Here is a 19,522-nt window from a genome sequence, read left to right on the forward strand (position 1 = left end):
TCTTGGATGTCCCTTCCCAATTCCCTTTCTTGAATCTCTTTTTTCATGATTTCCCTCCTTGCGATTTTTTCTGTTGTAATTTTCCATTCTTGGAATACACTTTACTAGGAGTTTCTTTCTAGAGATTCAGTTTCTCGGGTTTGTCCTTGTCCTACGTCTTCTTCTCGGGTTTTACCTTCTCAGGATTCTCTTTCTTGAGCTTCCGTCTAGGTCTTCTTTCATTCGGAATTATTTCTCCCGTGATCGCTTTTCTTGTGATTCCCTCTATCGGGAATCCCTTTTTCGGGGTTCTCCTCGGGCAACCCTTTTCGACATTCTTTTCGGGCTTTTCTTTATCGAAATTCCTTTTTTCGAGAATCCTTTTCCCTTGTGATTGCCACTCTCCAGATTCCGTTTCAAGATTACATTTTTGGGGTTGTCTTTTGCAGCATGTCTGTTCCTGGAACTTATTTCTCGAGATTCTTTTTCTCCTGAATCCCATTTTCAGGTGTGTCATTTTCTAGATCCTTGTTTTAGGGATTCTCCTTTTCGGGCATTTTATTTTCGAGGTTCTCTTTATCGAAATCCTCTTTTTGGGATTGCCCTTCTCGGGATTTTCCCCGGACCTCCCTTCTCGATTTCTGGCTCTCGACTTCTCGTTCTCGGATTTCCTTTTTTTAGATTCTCCTTCTCCGATTCTTGGATGTCTCTTTCTTGAATTTCTTTTGTCACGATTTCCTTTCTTGTGATTTTTCCTGTTATTTTTCTATTCTTGGAATAGACTTTACTAGGAGTTTCTTTTTAGAGATTCAGTTTCTCGGGATTGTTCTTGTCCGACGTCTTCTTCTCGGGTTTTTCCTTCTCAGGCTTCTCTTTCTTGAACTTCTTTCTAGGTCTTCTATCACTCAGGATTATCTCTCCCGATATCGCCTTTTTTGTTATTCCCTCTCTCGGGAATCCTTTTTTCGGGATTCTCCTCGGGCAACCCTTCTCGACATTTTTTTCGTGTTTTTCTATATCGAAATTCTCTTTTTCGAGAATCCTTTTTCCTCGTTATTGCCACTCTCGGGATTCTGTCTTTCGGGATTACATTTTTGGGGTTCTCTTTTACAGGATTTCCGTTCCAGAAACTTCCTTTCTGGAGATTCTTTCTCCGGAATTCCATTTTCAAGTTTGGCATTTTCTAGGTCCTTTTTTTGGGGATACTCCTTCTTTGGCATCTTCTTCTCGAGGTTCTCTTTATCGAGATTTTCTTTTTGGGATTGCTCTTCTCGGGAACCTCCTCGGACCCCCCTTCTCGAATTTCTGGTTCTCGACTTCTCGTACTCGGATTTCCTTTTTTAGATTCTCCTTCTCAGATTTCCTCGTCTTGGATGCCCTTCCCAATTCCCTTTCTTGAATTTCTTTTTTCATGATTTCCCTTCTTGCGATTTTTCCTGTTGGAATTTTCCATTCTTGGAATAGATTTTACTAGGAGTTGCTTTGTAGAGACTTAGTTTCTTGGGACTGTCCTTGTCCGACGTCTTCTTCTCGGATTTTTCCTTCTAAGGCTTCTCTTTCTTGGGCTTCTCTCTAGGTCTTCTATCACTTGGGATTATTTCTTCCGATATCGCCTTTCTCTCGGAAATCCTTTTTCGGGGTTCTCAGGCAACTCTTCTGGACATATTTTTCGGGCTTCTCTTTATCGAAATTCCCTTTTTCGAGAATCTTTTTCCCTCGGGATTGCCACTCTCGGAATTTTGTCTTTCGGGACTTCATTTTTGGGGTTCGCTTTTGCAGGATGCCCGTGCTAGGGATTTCCTTCCTCGGGATTATCTATCCAGGGATTCCTTTTCTGATAATTTCCTTTTTCGCGTGATTTTCCCGCCCCTAATTCTCTTTCTCGCGTGATTTCCTATGTTGTAATAATCTTTCTGGCGTGATTCCCAGTCTTGGGATTCCCTTTTCCGGAATTTTCAACCTTGCGATACCCTTTCTCGCATGATTTCTTCTCTCCTAATTCTCTTTGCCACGTGATGTCTTTTCTTGGGAATCCCTTTCTACTCTCGGGATTTCCCTTTTTCGGGATTCTCGTTTTCTGGGTCCCCCAATTTCCTTCATCGGAATAATCCTTTTGAGGATTCCTCTTCTTGGGGTTCCTCTTCTCAGGATTCCATTGAACGGTTAGTTTTATGGTTTCTCGACGTTTCATAAAAAAGAATGAAAAAATAGGTCTCCTATTTCTGTCTGTATGTCTGTTGACTGTGCCGCTATTTATTAGAGAGATCATCTCTCAAACTACTGAACTGACTGCTGTCAAATTCTATGTATACAAATTTATTTTTGAAATATCATGTACAGTGGCGCACCCAAAAATAATTTTTTGAGGGCCAAGGCGAGGAAAAAAAATCAAATTAATAAACTTAACATTAACAAAAATAACAGTTATCAAAATATTTTGTCATTTTTTTATGTTGGGAAAAAGTGTTTCTTTACAGTCAATATACACGTCAATTGCCGACAAGGAAAAATTTGTATTATCTTTATACTGATATTTTTAAAAGTTAATGATGGAGTTTAAACAAGTATTCGCCACATCAATACAAATATTTGTCATTTGTTATAAATATACCATCGTAGATAAAATTTACACGATATTTCACACATAGACCACACCCATTGCGTAAAAATTATTACAAATGAGAAAAATGAATCTCTGTTGCATTACTAACTATTTTTTTGGGTTTTCGGTGGATGTTCTTTTTTTTTTGTGGTTATTAGTGGTTTGGGCATATATCTCATAAATTTCTTTATACAAATTTAGAAATTCCATTTTTAATTTGTTTTCATAAATTTTAGAATACAATGAGTTAGTTTAACTCCTGTGTTTCGATTGTTGTAATATATCTTAAATAAAACGCATTTTATAGCGTAAAATGTATCCACACACGTTTGATTCATAGAACCTTTGTGCTTCTCAGGTAACAAATTCGGGCTGTAAATTATCATTGTACCATATTCGAAAGCGGTTTATTAAGGGCTTCCAATAAACATTTTTGAAAGCAGCAGAAAGCCAATATTCATTATTTCTACCCTAGATTTTTTCAGAATTGGAAAATTTACTAGAGCATTCGAAAAAAGCTCGTTGGCGGCCACCGTTATAAAAATAAATTACCATGGTCTTCCTCCAATAACCCAGCATAAATAATCTACAAATCATTCTCCCAAATATCCCGTTAAAAACACCGTTCCGGAAAACCCACTTGTCATTTTATCACTTATCACCTACGTACACCAGAATAGACACTCCGCACCGTCAATGGCTCCCAGACATTATTAATGTTCCCAATTTGCATGCAATAGAAAACGACAACCATACCATACGCTATCGTGCCCATTTGCATGAGGTTTTACCACGGTTCGCCATCCACCAGCATCGAAATCGCCCACGCCATATTCATTAAAACTCCGTCTCGGCACGTCCGTCTACCTGACCATCATCATCGGAACTTCATCAATATTCCTCTTGGTCATTTTGTAAGTGAAACCACTATCGGAACATGGAGCGAAGTGGGTGGCCACAGACCATTACCCATCACTTGCACTCGCAGCGCCGAGACGATATAACGTTCCGTTTTTATTCCGATATGGGCTGCTGTCAACGTTAAACGGCAGATAACTTTTCTATTTCCTGGACGTTTAAATGAGAAGCGCTGTATTTATGAGGATTGGAAACGTACAATGGGACGGACGGTCGTGGTTGTGGTATTGTGGACGCAGTGGAGCGAAGGCTGGAATGGAGATTTGAGATTTTTCGCCGGCTGTTCATTTCAATTAAAAGCAAACGCGGTGGTTGTGAGTGGCGTTACGGTATCCAATTATGGAATGATATGGTCTAAATCGCTTATGAGTGGATGTTGCGATATCTGCCAAGGCTTGTTAACCCTCTGAGCGCAACGCAATGCAAGAAATTAATTGCGTGGTGTTTCCAATTAGTTCTTTTACTGTGCGTGTACGTAATTATCAACAAATAAGAAAGTCCATACAGCTTCTTATAATTGGATGTTCGGATGTTGAGTGCAAAAAATCGCAGTATATTATGCATGAATGACAGGATACAAATCAGCAATATAGATGGGTAGCTATTTAAATTTAAGCGAGTTTTTACCTTGTGCCGGCAGCGGTGCCAGTGTGGAAAGAATGCTTAAGACAAAAGAAAAGTTAAGCAGAGTTGTTTATGTGAAAAATGGCATTATAATGGTTTCAGCGTCAATTAAAAATTCGGTGATCGTCTGAAGGAAGCACCTTCAGTTTAATTTAAAACTGTAAACCCTCCCTTAAGTTATAATAACGAAAATATGTATTACCAGATTTGTATAACCTCTGAAAATTACTAAACTAAATGACTGTGGAAGTAAACACGTATCACGTCTATAGCAATTAAGGTCCTCACCATTTTGCAACGAACGAACACTCGGGTGTTGTAATCGCCGTCTTGGGATTACTTATGATGGGCTCTTTATGATATAGAACTGCTCTGGGAATCACACTCATTACTTTTCACACACGCATACAGAATGTTTCATCTCAGTGGATAAAAGCGATTACACTTTCATAGATTTATAAAAAGATTCTTTCCAATTTCAGCGAAAATGACACAATTTAAATTTTTAAGTAGGCCTATAACTTTTTTACTAGTTCTTGAACAGTTTTTTTTTAAATACGTACATTTTCACACTTCTTAGTGTATACTACACAACAAAACTTTCGAAAATACTTGATGGGGACAAAACTCAGAAAAAAGGAAAGCCGAGGAAAAGGATCCTAAGAAAGACAATCTCGAGAAAGGAAACCTCTAAAAAGGGAATTCAGAAAAACGAAATTCCTAGAAAGAAAAACCTTGCAACAAAAATCCCAAAAAAGGAATCCCAACAGAGAGAATAAAAGATATGGAATCGTGAGCAAGGAAATTCGGAAAAAAGAATTTCTTAGAACGGGAACTACAAAAAAGGGAATTCCGAGACAATAAGAAGAAAGGGAATCCTGAAAGAGAGGATCTCGAAAAAGACGTTCTTCAGAAAGGAAATTTCCAGGACAAGAACCCGGACAAACGAGAACCCTGAGAAAAGACGAATCTCGGGAAAGGAAACTCGATTAAGATAGACCTGAGAAGAAAACGCCAAGAAGAAGAATCCCAAAAAATTTAATCCAAAACATGAAAACCTCCAGAAAGAGAATTTGAAAAAGTCTATCCCAAAGGGATAATCTGACAAGAATCCGAAAGAGAGAATCCTACGAATAAAAATCGCGTGATCCTGAAAAAAGAAACCAAAAAAAGAATCCGGTAGAGGTATTCAAGACGGGACATCCGAGAAGGGCAACTAAGAAAGGGAATCCGAGAACGAGTAACTTGAGACGACAAATTGAGAAGGAGAGAACCCAAGAAAAATTCCGAGGAAAACCCCGAAAAAGGAAATATCGAGAAAAAGAATCACGAGAAAAACTCCCGAGAAAGGAAATCACGAGAAAAGGGATCCCGGAAAAGACAATCCCGACGACAAGAATTCCGATAAAGGAGATTCCTAGAACAGGAATCCCGATAAAGGGAATCCTGAGACAGATAATAAGCAGAAAGAGAATCGTGAAAGAAAGTTCTCAGAACAGAAATTCCTAGAACAGGAATGCCAAGAGAGGGATTAAGAAGAAAGGGAATCTGCGCAAGAGATATTCCGAGAAAGGAAAAAGGCAGAAAGGAAATTGTAAGAAATGGAATTCCGAGAAAGAAAATTCCTATAACAGGATGCCGGGAAAGGGAATAATAAGAACGGGAAGCCTGAGAGGCGGTATATTGAGAACAAAATTCCCCAGAAAGGAAATTCCTAGAGCAGGAACTCCGAAAGGGGAAATCCCGAGAATCAATTACGAGAAAGGAAATCTCGATAAAGATAATGCTAAGAAAGGAAATCCAGAGAGTGAATTACAAAATTAAAAATTGAGAAAGGAAAGCCCAAGAAGAAGACGGCGAAAAGGAAAATCCCGAAAAAGGGAATTATTAAGAAAGTTTATTCCAAGAAGGCGAGTTCGAGGAGGATCCCAAGACGAAAAATCCCGAGAAGGGAAACAGTGAAAAAATGAATCTGGAAGAGGCATCTAAGATAACGAATCCGAAGAGGACAATCAAGAGAATCCGAGAACTAGAAACTTTGGAACGACAAATCGAGGAGTAGAACCCAAAGAGAATTTCGAGGAGAGCGTGAGGAGAACCCCAAAAAGAGAATCTCTAGAAAGGAAATCTCGAGAAAGGGAATTTCGATAAAGGTAATTTCAAAATGGGAAAGGGAATCTCGATTAAGAGAAGCCCGAGAAGAAGAATCATGAAAAAAAAATTTTAGAAATAAAAAATTTCGAGGAAGAGAATTCTGAGAAAGATTATCTCAAGAAGGAGGATCCGAAGAGCAGGATCCCAAGAGGAAAGATCAGGAGAACGGAAATAGCGAAAACATGGATACAAGGAAGGGAAGCTAGAACAGGCATCTAAGACGGGACATTCGAGAAGGACAATCTAAGAAAGAGAATTCAAGGACGAGAAGCGATGATAATCTCGAGCAGGGAAGTGTGAGGAAAACCCAAAAAGGGAATCCAGAAAAAGAGAATCACGACAGAAAAAGAATCACGAGAAAGGGTATGCTGAGAAAAAAGAATAGAAATCTCGAAGGGCAATCCCTGAAGAAATAGTACCACGAAAGATATCCCAGAGAGAATTCCGAGAGAATCCCGAGGAGGGTAATCCCGCTAAAGTGAAGCCCGAGAAAGAGAATCATGAAAAAGACAATCCTAGAAAGAGAACCTCGAGAAAGTCTACCTCAAAAGGAAAATCTGAGGAGAATCCCAAGAAGAAAAATCGCGAGAAGAGAAATCGCGAAAAAAGGAATTCAAGAAAGAGAGAGGCATCGAATACTGGGAATCCGAGAAGGGATCACGAGAAAGGGAATTCCAGAAAATGCAACCCCGAAAAAGGAATCCACAGAGAAGCTCGAGAAAGAGAAGTCTGAGGAAGAAAACTCGAGAAAAAGAAACTTGAGAAAGAGAATTCTAGAAACAGAAGCCCGAGAAAGTCTATTCCAAGAAGAAGAATCCGAGTAGAAAAATCTGAGAAGGAGAATTCCAAGAATAACAATTGTAAGAAAGGAAACGTCAAAAAAGGAATCGGCTTCAAGAAGGGGAATTCGAGAAGCACAAGAAATCCGACAGCGAGAAACCGAGAAGGAGAATCCAGAGAAAGCGATGAGCATCCGAGTATAAGAAAAGAAAAATTTAAGATACAGAATGCGAGAAAGATAATTCCGAGAAGGAGAATCTCGAGAAGGAGAATCCCGAAAGAAATAATCCCAAGAAAGATATCCCAGAAAGAATCCTGAGAGAATCACGAGGAGGGGAATCTTGATAAAGTGAAGCCCCAGAAAGAGAATCCCGAAAAAGATAATCTCGAGAAAGAGCACCTTGAGAAAGTCTACCTCAGAAGGAAAATCTGAGGAAAATCCCAAAAAGAAGAATCGCGAGAAGGGAAATCGCGAAAAAAGGAATTCAAGAAAGGGCACGGGGAGAGGCATCGAGGACGGAAAATCCGAGAATCTGAGAAAAGGATCCATGAACGAGAAGCCTAGGACGAGAAATCGAGAAGGGGAACTTGAAAAGAATCCCGAGAGACAACCACGAAAAAGGGATCACTAGAAAGGGAATTCCTGAAATGACAATCTCGAAAAAGGAATCCAGAGAAAAGCTCGAGAAAGAGAAATCTGAGGAAGAAAACTCGAGAAAAATAAACTTGAGAAAGAGAACTCAAGAAAGAAGAACCCGAGGAGATGACGTCGAAGAAAGGCAATCTTCAGAAAGGAAATTCTGAGAACGTTTATTCCAAGAATAAATTCCGAGTAGAAAAATTCGGGAAAGAAGAAGAAGAAGAAGAAGAACAATAACGAGAAAAGAAATCGTCAAAAAAGGAATCGGAAACAGGCATTCAAGAAGGGGAATCCGAGAAGGACAATCCATAACAAGAAATCCAAGAGTGACAAACCGAGAAGGAGAATCCAGAGAAGAGAAGTCCAAGCAGAATCCCGAGAATGGGAATCCAACAAGGGAAATTCGATGAGAAGAATCCGAAGAGCATTCGGGAAGGAGAATCTTGAGAAGGAGAATTTCGAGGAAGCGAGAAAGGAGTGTCGAAAAAGAGTAATCGGAAAGATAGACCTGCGAAGGAGAGAGAACCCGACAAGGAGAATTAGAGAATGGAACTTCGAGAAAGAGAATCGGAGAAGGAAAATCCGAGAAGGGAAATTGGGAGACAATCCTATATGTCCCATTATGAGAAATCCAAAATGAATCTTGGGGAAGGGAATCCGAGAAGGAAAATCCCGAGATAGAGAATTTGGAGAAAAATATGGGAAAACTTCGGAAAAGCCAATCGAACAGAACGAATAATCGACAAGGAAAATCCCAGTAGGAAAATCGGAGAAGGAGCAGCCGAGAAAAAGAACCAACCGAACTTCTATTGTTTCTTTTTCGAATCTATCTAAATTCTTAAATCAATGAGTAGGTGAGATTATTACACAAGAATTAAATAAAAGCGTCAGCAGTAGTGATTTTACAGAAATCTTGACAAGTTATCCCCTTTTGGCAAAAAATGAGTAAAATGGTCAACCTAAAAATTTCAAAACAATTGGAATTATTTGTCGTCACATTAAAAGAAAAAAAAAACCTTTATTTTCGCAACCACGAACAAGAAAATAAATCGAAAAGGAAGATTTCTACAAATTACAATCTTCCGAATTGTCCAAATTTGTTAGTAGTTATACCTCAGAATATAAAAAAATTTCAGTTAAAAAAAATGGAAGCGCGGTTCCTCTTTAAAGACTAATGGATGTTTATCAATGAGAATGCTTCATTGTTAAAAATTTGTTTAAGATAACATATTGACATATAATTTTCGCGGAAAGATGCAACTAACGTATGAAGTCAACACGCAATGATAATAATTGCAATAATCTTTTGTGTACACTGAGAGCTAAATATAGGTACATTGTGTAACTCCCTCTGGATGGTATTTCCAAGTTTTTATACATGTTTTAGATAAAGATAACCAGTTATCACAAAAACTGAACAGCCTCCTTCCAGGTTGATTAAGAGTTCTAAATGATTAGATATTGGTTAGGTCTATTTTTAAAAGCTACAAGTTAAATATGTACATCATTTTGAATTTTAACCATCAAGAATAGACCGAATCGGTGCAAGAATTATCCTCATTTAAGGTTTGTCTAATTACGCTTTATTTAACTTGCTGTTTGGTCGTAAATAATCTTAAAATAACTCATGTTAATTAAATACACCTTACAAACAAATAAAATTAATGCGCAATTTGTTAACTTTTTGTGGCACCAAGTTCATTATTGTTAAATAAATTTTTCCTGTTAATATTTGAACCTCCACTTCCAGTTTCCTTCATCTTACCATACATTTCGAATTTCCACATCATGAAAACCTCCATCCAGCTCATGATGTCGCAACGAACACACGACCATCAAGTCTTTCCCATTTACAGACAAAATACGTAGTTGCTCCCATTCAACTAATTTGTAGAAATTTTTTCCGGTAATTGGCTACGTTTACCTCGTTTTCTGCATGTTTACGACGCACACGCACACGTAACAACGACAAAACGTAAACAATGCACCTGCTCACGCTAACCCAATTAAATCTGATATCATTTCGTGTAAAAGTGAGATCCTAGCTTGCGCAACGTCTCGCTCATTGTAAACTACCAGATTAGATCAAAAAATCGCGAACATAATAACCATTGTTGCGCCGATTCTTCCCAGAAACCCGACTCTTCAAAAACAATGCGGAAAAGACTCACTTCCTCGGCCTCCTCCTTGAGGGTGTTGAACCTGGCGAGCTCCTTCAGCCGCTCCATCCTCTCCTGGCGCAGCTGTTCCAGCTTCCTGGTGACCCTGTCCACGGAGTTGAACGACGCCTCCGAGAAGCTGACGTTCCGTTTGACGTCCCTGCTGCCGCCGAGCCATTGGGAGCGTTCCTTCAGGCTGGATAGCGTCTTGGGGCCGTCGCGACGCAGCTTCTGGACGTGGTCCAAGTCCAGGGCCTTGGTGATTTGTCTGGAAAAGTTATAGGTTAGGACGGTGGAAGGAGATAAGTGGATCGTTATCGAACCCACTGCTCTCGTCGGTCATGATGTTCTAGCAACTAAATTAGCGTATACGTTTTGTCTAAATTAGTCGAGATGAGATAAGATTAGATAGTTTACCTGCACTGGTGATTCAGAAATCTGCGGGTTATCTGATGAGGGATGTCTTCGTTACGCAGTTGCGATAAAGCGGAGAGGAGGCTGCGTCCTGCTGTTTTGCAGGAGGCTAGGAAGGGTTCGAACTGCTTGAAGAACTCCACCCACTCGAGTTGGTCGTGGCTGCAGGAACCGCCGCAGCTGGCTGGGGTTTCTTCTTTTGATAGGTATTGCAGGAGGGTCGACTCGTCGGTGACGACGGTGACCTGGAAATGATTAACACCGGACCATATTTTTTAATGTTTCATGATTGCACACCTGATTGTCAAAGTGACATTTATGACAGCTGCCATCGTTTCAAACAATCAACATATGTTGGGCCATGGCCGACTAGTCGGCCATGGTTGGGCGAGCTCATGTCAAACTTGGCAACTGTGGACTGACGAACTAGCGCGGATAATTCAATATTAATAATAATTCAGAACTGCCAACACAAAAATTTGCTTCAGTCATGGATCAGTTAATCGGTATTAATTCAAAAGTGCACGAAGACAAAATTCGGTTTACCATCATTATAATTTTTTATTTAGTTCCATCACTAGTAAAGGATTCATTTAGGAATAATACTCATAAAAAGAAATAAGATGGAGTCCTTTAAATTGTGTTAATTTAATCTCTTATGGAAAGCTCAAAACTTGTAACAAAAAACAGAATGGAAAATGTAATTTACAGATATTATTATATTATGACATGATTGTATTCTACAAATACGTAGAATGTTATCGGTAGATACTAATACCTCGCAGGGATTTAGGTTATTTATTAATGAACAAAATTGGGAACACCAAAACAATAAATTTATAAACCTCAAATTACTCAAATTTTTTAAATTTTTTGTCATGCAACTGATTGATGAGTTATTATTATATAAGCCATTTTCTTAAAATCAAAAATCATCTAAGCATACAAACTTTTGTAGCAAATAACATTTATACAACATACAAGTAATGAATAAATTATGATTTTACAAAATTTTGGATAAAATTTCATGACAAAATAGCATCTAAAGCGTTAAATGTAAAAATCGCAGTCATGAAAATCTAATGAAATTCATGTTTGACTAGAAAAGTATATGACATAACCGGAAAATGGAAAAATCGAAAAATTGAAATCCAACAAATGAAACATTAAACTGAAATCCAACAAATGAAACATTCATAACTGAAGATTTGAAAAATTACAAACTGAAACATCGAGAAATCGAAAAATTGTGATACCAAAAAATTGCAAGTTAATTGAAAAATTGAAGAAAAGGGACATTGAAAATCAAGAAACGTTAATTCGAATAATTGACGAAACAAAAATTGAAATACATATCCAAAAATTAAAAATCGAGAAACTGAAAAACTTAAAAGAGCATTAACTGGGAAAATTGTAAAAGTGAAAAATTGTTCCGTGGAATACTTCGAAAACTTCAAAAGTTCAAATCGATTAATTAAAAAAATTCATGACTGAAAAGGGAAGAACTGAGAAATTGAAAAATTAAAAATCAGGAAGCCGCAAAATCAAAAATTGAAAAAATAAAAAATTCGCAGAAACAAAACATTGAAAAATCGAAAAAATTGAAAAATTGAAACATCGAGAAACTAAAGAATCGAAAAAATATAACGTCGAAAAAAAAATGGGTGTACTGAAATTCGAAAAACTGAAAAAACCTAGAATCGGAAGTTCAAAAATTAAAAATTGAAAAAGTGAAAAATTGTACGCAAACTCGAAAAATTATAAAAACGGGAAATTAAAGAAAAAATCCAATAATTAAAGAATTCAAAAATTAAAATTCATACTTATAATTGAACGCCCAAAAAATTGCAAATCGAAAAAATGGCAAAGAGAAAAACTGAAAAATCTGAAAACTCAAATCGGAAAACTTAGAAATCGAAAAATTCAAAGTTCGATTAATTGTGAAACTGAAAAATGTCGTGAAAAATCCAAGAAATTTAGGACCAAAAACTTGTGAATCGAAAAATTGAAAAATCGAAAAATTTAAAATCGAGAAACAGAAAAAGTGAAAAAACAAAAAATTGCAATTTGGAAAACTGAAAAACCGAAACAGAAAAAATTTAAAAATCCAAAAACTGTAAAACCGAAAATTAGAGAAATCGAAAAACCGAAATATCGAAAAATCGAAGAAAGGAGAGATTGAAAGTCGAGAAACGTTAATTTGAAAAATCCACGAAACAAAAACTGAAATATCTAAAAATTAAAAATCGAGAAACTGAAAAACTTTAAGAGCATTGACTGGAAAAATTGTAAAGATGAAAAATTGTATACATGGAATAATTCGAAAACTTCAAAAGTTCAAATCGATTAATTTAAAAAATTCTTGACTGAAAAGTCGAAAAATTGAAGAAAGGAGACATTGAAAATCGGAAAAGGTTCATTCGAAAAATCGACGAAACAAAGACTGAAATATCCAAAAATTAAAAATCGAGAAACTGAAAAACATTAACTGGAAAAGTTGTAAAAACGAAAAATTGTATACGTGGAATAATTGGAAAAATTTCAAAAGTTGAAATCGATTAAATAAAAAAATTCATAACCGAAAACTTGAAAAATTGCAAATAGAAAAATCGCAAATCCGCAAAATCCAAAAAGTTGAAAATCAAGAAATCGTAAATGGAAAAACTGAAAAGGTAAAAACTGAGGAATTGAAAAATTAAAAATTCGGAAGCTAAAAAATCAAATAAAAAAATTGCAGAACCGAAATATTAAGAAAGGAAAAAATTTAAAAATCCAAAAATTGAAAGATCGAATAATTAAACAATCGAAAAAATATAACACCGAAAAAAAATGGGTGTATTGAAATTCGAAAAACTGAAAAAACGTAAAATTGAAAGTCCAAAAATTAAAAATTGAAGAAAAAAATCCAATATTTAAAGAATTCAAAAATTGAAATGGAACAACTGAAATCCACATTTATAACTGACAGCTCGAAAAAGAACGGGAAAACTGAAAAATCAAAATATTGAAAAATCTAAAATTTCAAATCGGAACATTTAGAACTCGATTAATTCTAAAATCGAAAAACTGAAAACTCTCTTGGGAAATCCAAAAAGTGAAAAATCAAAAAATTTTAGGATCAAAAAATCGCAAGTCAAAAAATTGAAGAAACGAAACATTAAAAAATCTAAAAATTAAAAATCGATAAACTGAAAACGAAAAATTGCAAATTGGACAATTTAAAACCAAAATAAAAAATCCAAAAAATTTAAAAAACCGAAAAACTGAAAAATCGAAAAAGTAAAAAATCTAACTGAAGAATCGAAAAATTGGAATGTTCAAAAATTAAAAATTGAAAAAATACAAAATTGGAAAAGAGAAAACTCGAAATATTATAAAAACGATAAATTGAAAAAACTACAAATAAAAAAATCCAATAATTAAAGAATTCATAAACCGAAATTTAAGTAATAAAATACTTGTAACTTAAAGCTCGAGAAGCTAAAAATTCCAAAAATTGAAAAATAAAAAGATTCACAAGAAAAACATTGAAAAATCGAATCATTTCAAATTCGAAAATCGAGAAATTAAAAATTAAAAAATCTACAAAAAAAAAAATCAAATGGACAAACTGTAAATTCCAAAAATGGAGAATTGAAAAGTGAAAATTAAAAAAAAAATAAATCGGTAGTTTAACAAATCGAAAAACTGTGGTTAGAATAATTGGAAAATTGAATTGAAGAGACGAAAAATTCAAAAAATCAAAAATTAAAAATCGAGAAACTGAAAAATGGAGAGAGTGAAATATAGAAAAAATTTAAACACGAAAAACCGAAGAAACAAAACATACCAACTCAAATCGTCACTCTTTTGGCATCTGAGTCAATTTAGGCACACTTATCTTTTTGGGAGATCCACAAAAGGACAAAATTTGACAAAAACGGTGAAAACCCGTTACACCAATAATCACTAAAATTGAAACTCTCTCACATATTATCAGATCATCGAAATCGCTAACGTCATGGATATTTTCTTAGATGACATCTTTATTTATTATCTCTAGGAGTGTGTATTTTTATCAATTGCCTAACTTCCATGTCGTCGTGGTAGTCCAAAAATATTGATAAATATGTATATCATTAGTTTGACGGCAGCAAAAAAAGCCTTAAAGTTGTTTTTAAAACACAGCTCATGTGAAAAACGGTTCGATTCTAGATAATTAGTAAATTCATGAAAATGAAAAATAAAGGAACAGTCGTCTTTGAATTTATACAAAAATATAGAAAAAATACACATTTCGCACTAACGTCAAAGCATAGCAATGTCCCAAACAAGCGCCTTGCGGTACATCTCAAAGCCCGAAGAATGAGGAAATGCACGCTTTGAAGAGTGCATATCTGCAAGAATACAAGATAAATATTTTGATAGTGCATTTCCCACGCATAAAATCGAAAAGGTCGTATATATTATTCGACGTTAACGGGCAATTTGTCGCGATAATTGGAATATTATGTCCGACGCCGTTTACTTTCTGAAGTAGTTGGCGATGATGCACGAGCCAATTAATCTAGACTTAGGTGGGTCGGTATGGACTGTGGTAATGAGTACGGGCAGTAATTAATATGCAGATGCAATTACTGCGTTCTTGCAATAGTTGGCGCGAAAATGGCGACCGGCGAAATGTCAGCGAATACGTCAACGGACGAAGCGAGCCGAAAATGAGTCATTGAAGTAATCTTTTTAAAATTATCTACTGTTTGAAAGCTGTAGCTATAAAATCGTAACCTTGATCGTGAATATCACAATATCGATGCAAACAATAGTCGTGATCAGAAAAAATGAACAATTCTAGGAAACTAGATGAAACAAAACTGATAACTAAAAGAAAGAAAGAAATGAGCAAAAAATACAACGAATACAAACGAGTAAAAAACCCTGATGGGAACATGGAAGAAAATAAGAGAAGATTTAATCTAAGGACAGTAGATAAGATAACACAGAAGTTTACAGGATTAAGCAAACATTTATTGAATACATATCATATTACAAATGCAGCAGGAATTTATAGAATGATTACTTTATAAAAAGAACAATTCAGTGAGGCTACTGATTCTATAGAGTATGAGAATGAAGTCGGCAGATTTTCTACGGAGGTTATAAAAGATCTAACAATATTAAAGCTATCAACTCAGACACCTCACTGAAAAATTAGAAAAATAGAAATTGAACATACAATCATTACTAACGTCATTCAATGTTAAAATCTATTTACGAGTATCCTAAGGGGAAAAGCGTTAGACTTAGCGTTAGATGAAATCTACAAAGATGAGACATTCAACGCCCAAAATTCTAAATCGATAGTCTTTCGGCATGAGTTCACCATTACTGTTTTTTCCAACAGGACATTACATTACATTCTTGAAGGTAGTAAATTTAAAGAAAATGTAAAAGGATGAAGAAGAAAACTTTTTTTAAGGGTACTTCGGTCAAATACTTATATAGATCAAAAGTACAGAATTGAACTGAATTCCCTAGATCTAACAACACGTAGAAAAGGGAAGGGTCTTTCTTATAATATCCGAACAAAATCAGCAGACCTTACAATAAAGATGAAAAAAATCCTGGAGAATGATCTAATATGCTAGAGAAATTCTAAATCGAAGACTCACAGACCACGAGTATAGGCGTATGTTATTTTATAAAATTTAAATAGCATTTACGACGCAAAAGTTTGAGATGACGTCATTAAATTATTGGTGGTGACGATTAGACAAATTTTGGTAAGCGTTTTATCATCTACACAACATTTCTAAAATACATATTAAATTTGACACCAATCGGTCTGGTAGTTTCGGAGATTATCTGTTAATTAAAATTCTACACAGACGGCAGATAAACGAAAACGGGATATCTATTTTTTCATACACTAGGGGTAATGCAACGTTGAGAAAACATGAAAGTAGCAATCTGTTGGACGAACTCTATTATAATAATAATATGTATGTATCTACTTCCACAGCTTCGGCTTGGGATGTAAAAATGCTTACAATAACTTCAAAACTGAACTTTCAAGATTGTACGCGTGGATGTTCTCAGAAGTATGGAAAATTCAAAATTCAATATAGCAGTATAAGTAAACAAAAATTTTTTGTTAAATTCTTAATATTCCAATAAATTGTCAAGGTTCGGAAGCTGTCGATCGTTAAAAAATTTAAAAAAATTCTAAAGGTCCGGACACATGTTTGAAGAACGAATTCTTCTTCAGGAGATTCGAGTTGGTTAGGAAAACAATTCTCAGACAAATCGGAGTTCGTTTAAGCGAAATAGCTGGAAATGGTCTAAATGTGAACATTTTCACGATTCGAAAAAATTTAATAACAAAAAATTCTCTCCCTGTGTCGGAAAACTAATTCGAAGCTTTTAAACAAGGACTCGAAACAAATCCTCCTGAATATTAAAAAAAAAATTGCGATCAACACCCATACTCAAAAAACAAGTTTCAAATTTGAGGGGACATAACTTCGGAAGGTGATGGGATACCGGATTCCGGTTTTCAGCACTCGATTTCTTGGATTTTTTAAAACGTGTTGGTTGATTTTCACGATCCACATCCGTTTGAATTCGACAGACGGTTATATCAGACGGTGTCGTTTTCCAAAAGTGTTGACCGTTAAAAAAAAAAATCAAGAGGCTTCGGAGCCATATTTGGAGAGCACGGTCTTGTTCAGCAGGTTCGAATTGGTTAAGAGAATAATTTTCAGACAAATTGGGGTCCATTTAAGCGAAATACCTCGACATGGTCTAAATTTGAAGATATTCATGATTTCAAATTATTAAATAACAAAAAATTCTCACGATGTGTCTGAAAACTGCTTTCGTTATTTATTCGAAACTCTTGAACAAGAAAAAAGTCCCTGGAAACTTCTGAATTAAAAAAATAAACAAATAAATAAATAAATATTCATACTCAAAAAACAAATTTCAAATTTGACGCCACTTAACTCCGGCATCTGATAAGATACCGGACTCCGATTTTCGCCACTCGATTTCTTCGATTTTTTCAATGGTGTTGCTTGATTTTCAAGCCGAATTCTACATCCGTTTGGAATCCACAGACGATTATATCGGATGGTTTCATTTTCCAGAAGTGTCGATCATTAAATATCGTCGTATCCTGTCATGGTTCTATTTCTAAACCTCTTACAATAAAAAATGGTGTACCTCAAGGATCTGTACTAGGTCCTGTCTTGTTTTCTATTTATACGGCTGACTTCCCTAAATATCTTCAACATTGTCAACTTCATATGTATGCTGACGACTTTCAAATTTATTATTCTTTTAATCCTGTATCTGAACATAACGCTCCAGAAAAAAATAACTCAGATCTTGAACGTTCACGTGAATGGACTTGTAAGAACTGTCTTTCCTTAAATCTTGCAAAAACTATTTCAATTACTTTGGGTACACCAAATAAAATAAGAGCAATAAACTCAGATCTTAATCTTCATATTGGAGGTACCACTATTTCTTCTGCCCGAGTAGTTAAAAGTCTTGGGTTACATATTGATAATCAGCTAAAATTTACTGACCATATAAATAAGATCTGCCAAACCACATTTAATGGATTCAAATTGATTTCCCCTTATAAGAACCTTTTAGACATTCGCTCCAAACGCCTGTTGACTGATGCCTTGATACTTTCACATTTAAACTATGCTGACATAGTATATGGTCCCTGTCTATCTTGTGTGGACAAATATCGTTTGCAAAAGATTCAAAACTTTTGTGTGAGATATATTTATTCTATTCCACGTGACACCCACATTACACCTTTTGTACGGAATTTAGGCTGGATGAAAATGCATGAAAGACGTTTTCATCACTTTATCAAACTCATAACAAAAATCCGACTTCATAATGAGCCTCACTATCTGCAAAATAAAATTTCAATTCGTAGTTTTGTACATGACAGAAACCTGCGACAAATAGATCTGACTGTTGACATACCTTCTCATTCTTTGAGTTCATATAAATCGTCATTTTCATATTTAGCTGCATATGTCATAAATAACGTTTTACGTCATTATTCCAACTTAAATAACCATTACATCATCAAATCTGTAAAGGATCTCTTATTGGCTGAGCAAGCAGAAATAAAATTAAAATTAAATTTAAATCTTTTTTAAATTCTGTACCTTTAATACTATCTATAAAAAATTATGTTCCTCTTTCATATTTACAACTTGTATTTCATATCTCATTTCCATTTCTTTTCAACATAGGGACAGATTGTAAATCAGTAATACTGAATCTGTTTTTTTTCCCTTTTGAGTATTATGCATTATTTATTTATTTTCGTTTACTTGTTTTTTTTTTTTTATTCATGGTACTCAATAAATTTATTAAAAAAAAAATAATAATAATAATTAAAAACAATCCAGAGAGTTCGGAGATATGCTTGAAGAACGGATTCAGTTTTCAGACAAATTGGAGTGCGTTTAAAGGAAATAACTTGAAATTCTCGCTACCTGTCTGAAAACCGCTGCCTTTACTAACTCGAAGGCTTTGAACAAGAATCCGTGCTGAAAAAGCTCCCTGGGACCTCCTGAATTTTTTTTAAAAAAATTCATCGATCGACGCCCATACTAAAAAAACAAATTTCTATTTTGACGGCACCTAGCTCCAAAAGTGATGAGATACCGGATTCCGGTTTTCACTAATCGATTTCTTGGATTATTTTAGTTGATTTTTTAGACGAATTCTACATCCGTTTGGAATCGACAGACGGTTATGTCGGACGGTGTCGTTTCTCGGAATTGCTGATCGTTAAAAATAAAAAAAAATCTATAGGCTCCGGAGATACACATATTTAGAGAGTCAAGCCTTCTTCAGGAGATTCAAATTGGTTGACAGAACAATTTTCAGACAAATCGGAGTCCGTTTAAGCGAAATAGCTTGAAATGGTCCAAATGTGAAAATTTTCACAATTCAAAAAAAAATAAATACCAAAAAATTCTCTAGATTTGTCTGAAAACAGCTCTCTTTACTAATTCGAAACTCTTGAACAAGAATCCGGGCTAGAAAAGTCCCTGGGACTTCCGGATTTTTTTTTTTAATTTCAGCGATCAACATCCATAGGTACTCAAAAAACAAGTTCTAATTTTGAGGGAACATAACTCCGGAATACGGTGAGATACCGGATTCCGGTTTTCAGCATTTGATTTCTTGGATTTTTTTAAATCGTATTAGTTGATTTTCAAGCTTTTATTCTAC

At 35.4% G+C, this 19,522-nt stretch overlaps 1 protein-coding gene across 5 annotated transcripts in view; it reads right to left on the reverse strand.

Annotated features, from left to right (window-relative positions):
* Positions 1-19,522, reverse strand: part of LOC135127835 (puratrophin-1-like) — a 529,067-nt gene that overhangs the window by 17,892 nt on the left and 491,653 nt on the right. For all 5 annotated transcript variants that reach the window (XM_064054474.1, XM_064054478.1, XM_064054476.1 and 2 more), the window contains exons 8-9: positions 10,274-10,515; positions 9,869-10,124 (exon numbers count right to left, since the gene is read on the reverse strand). In XM_064054474.1, coding sequence (XP_063910544.1) covers positions 9,869-10,124; positions 10,274-10,515 — 498 coding nt within the window. The remainder of the gene's footprint in view (positions 1-9,868; positions 10,125-10,273; positions 10,516-19,522) is intronic.

Source organism: Zophobas morio, unplaced genomic scaffold (assembly GCF_036711695.1).
Source record: "Zophobas morio isolate AGI-343-1 ecotype UQ-CSIRO unplaced genomic scaffold, CSIRO_AGI_Zmor_V1 ptg000012l, whole genome shotgun sequence".
Classification (NCBI taxonomy): domain Eukaryota; kingdom Metazoa; phylum Arthropoda; class Insecta; order Coleoptera; family Tenebrionidae; genus Zophobas; species Zophobas morio.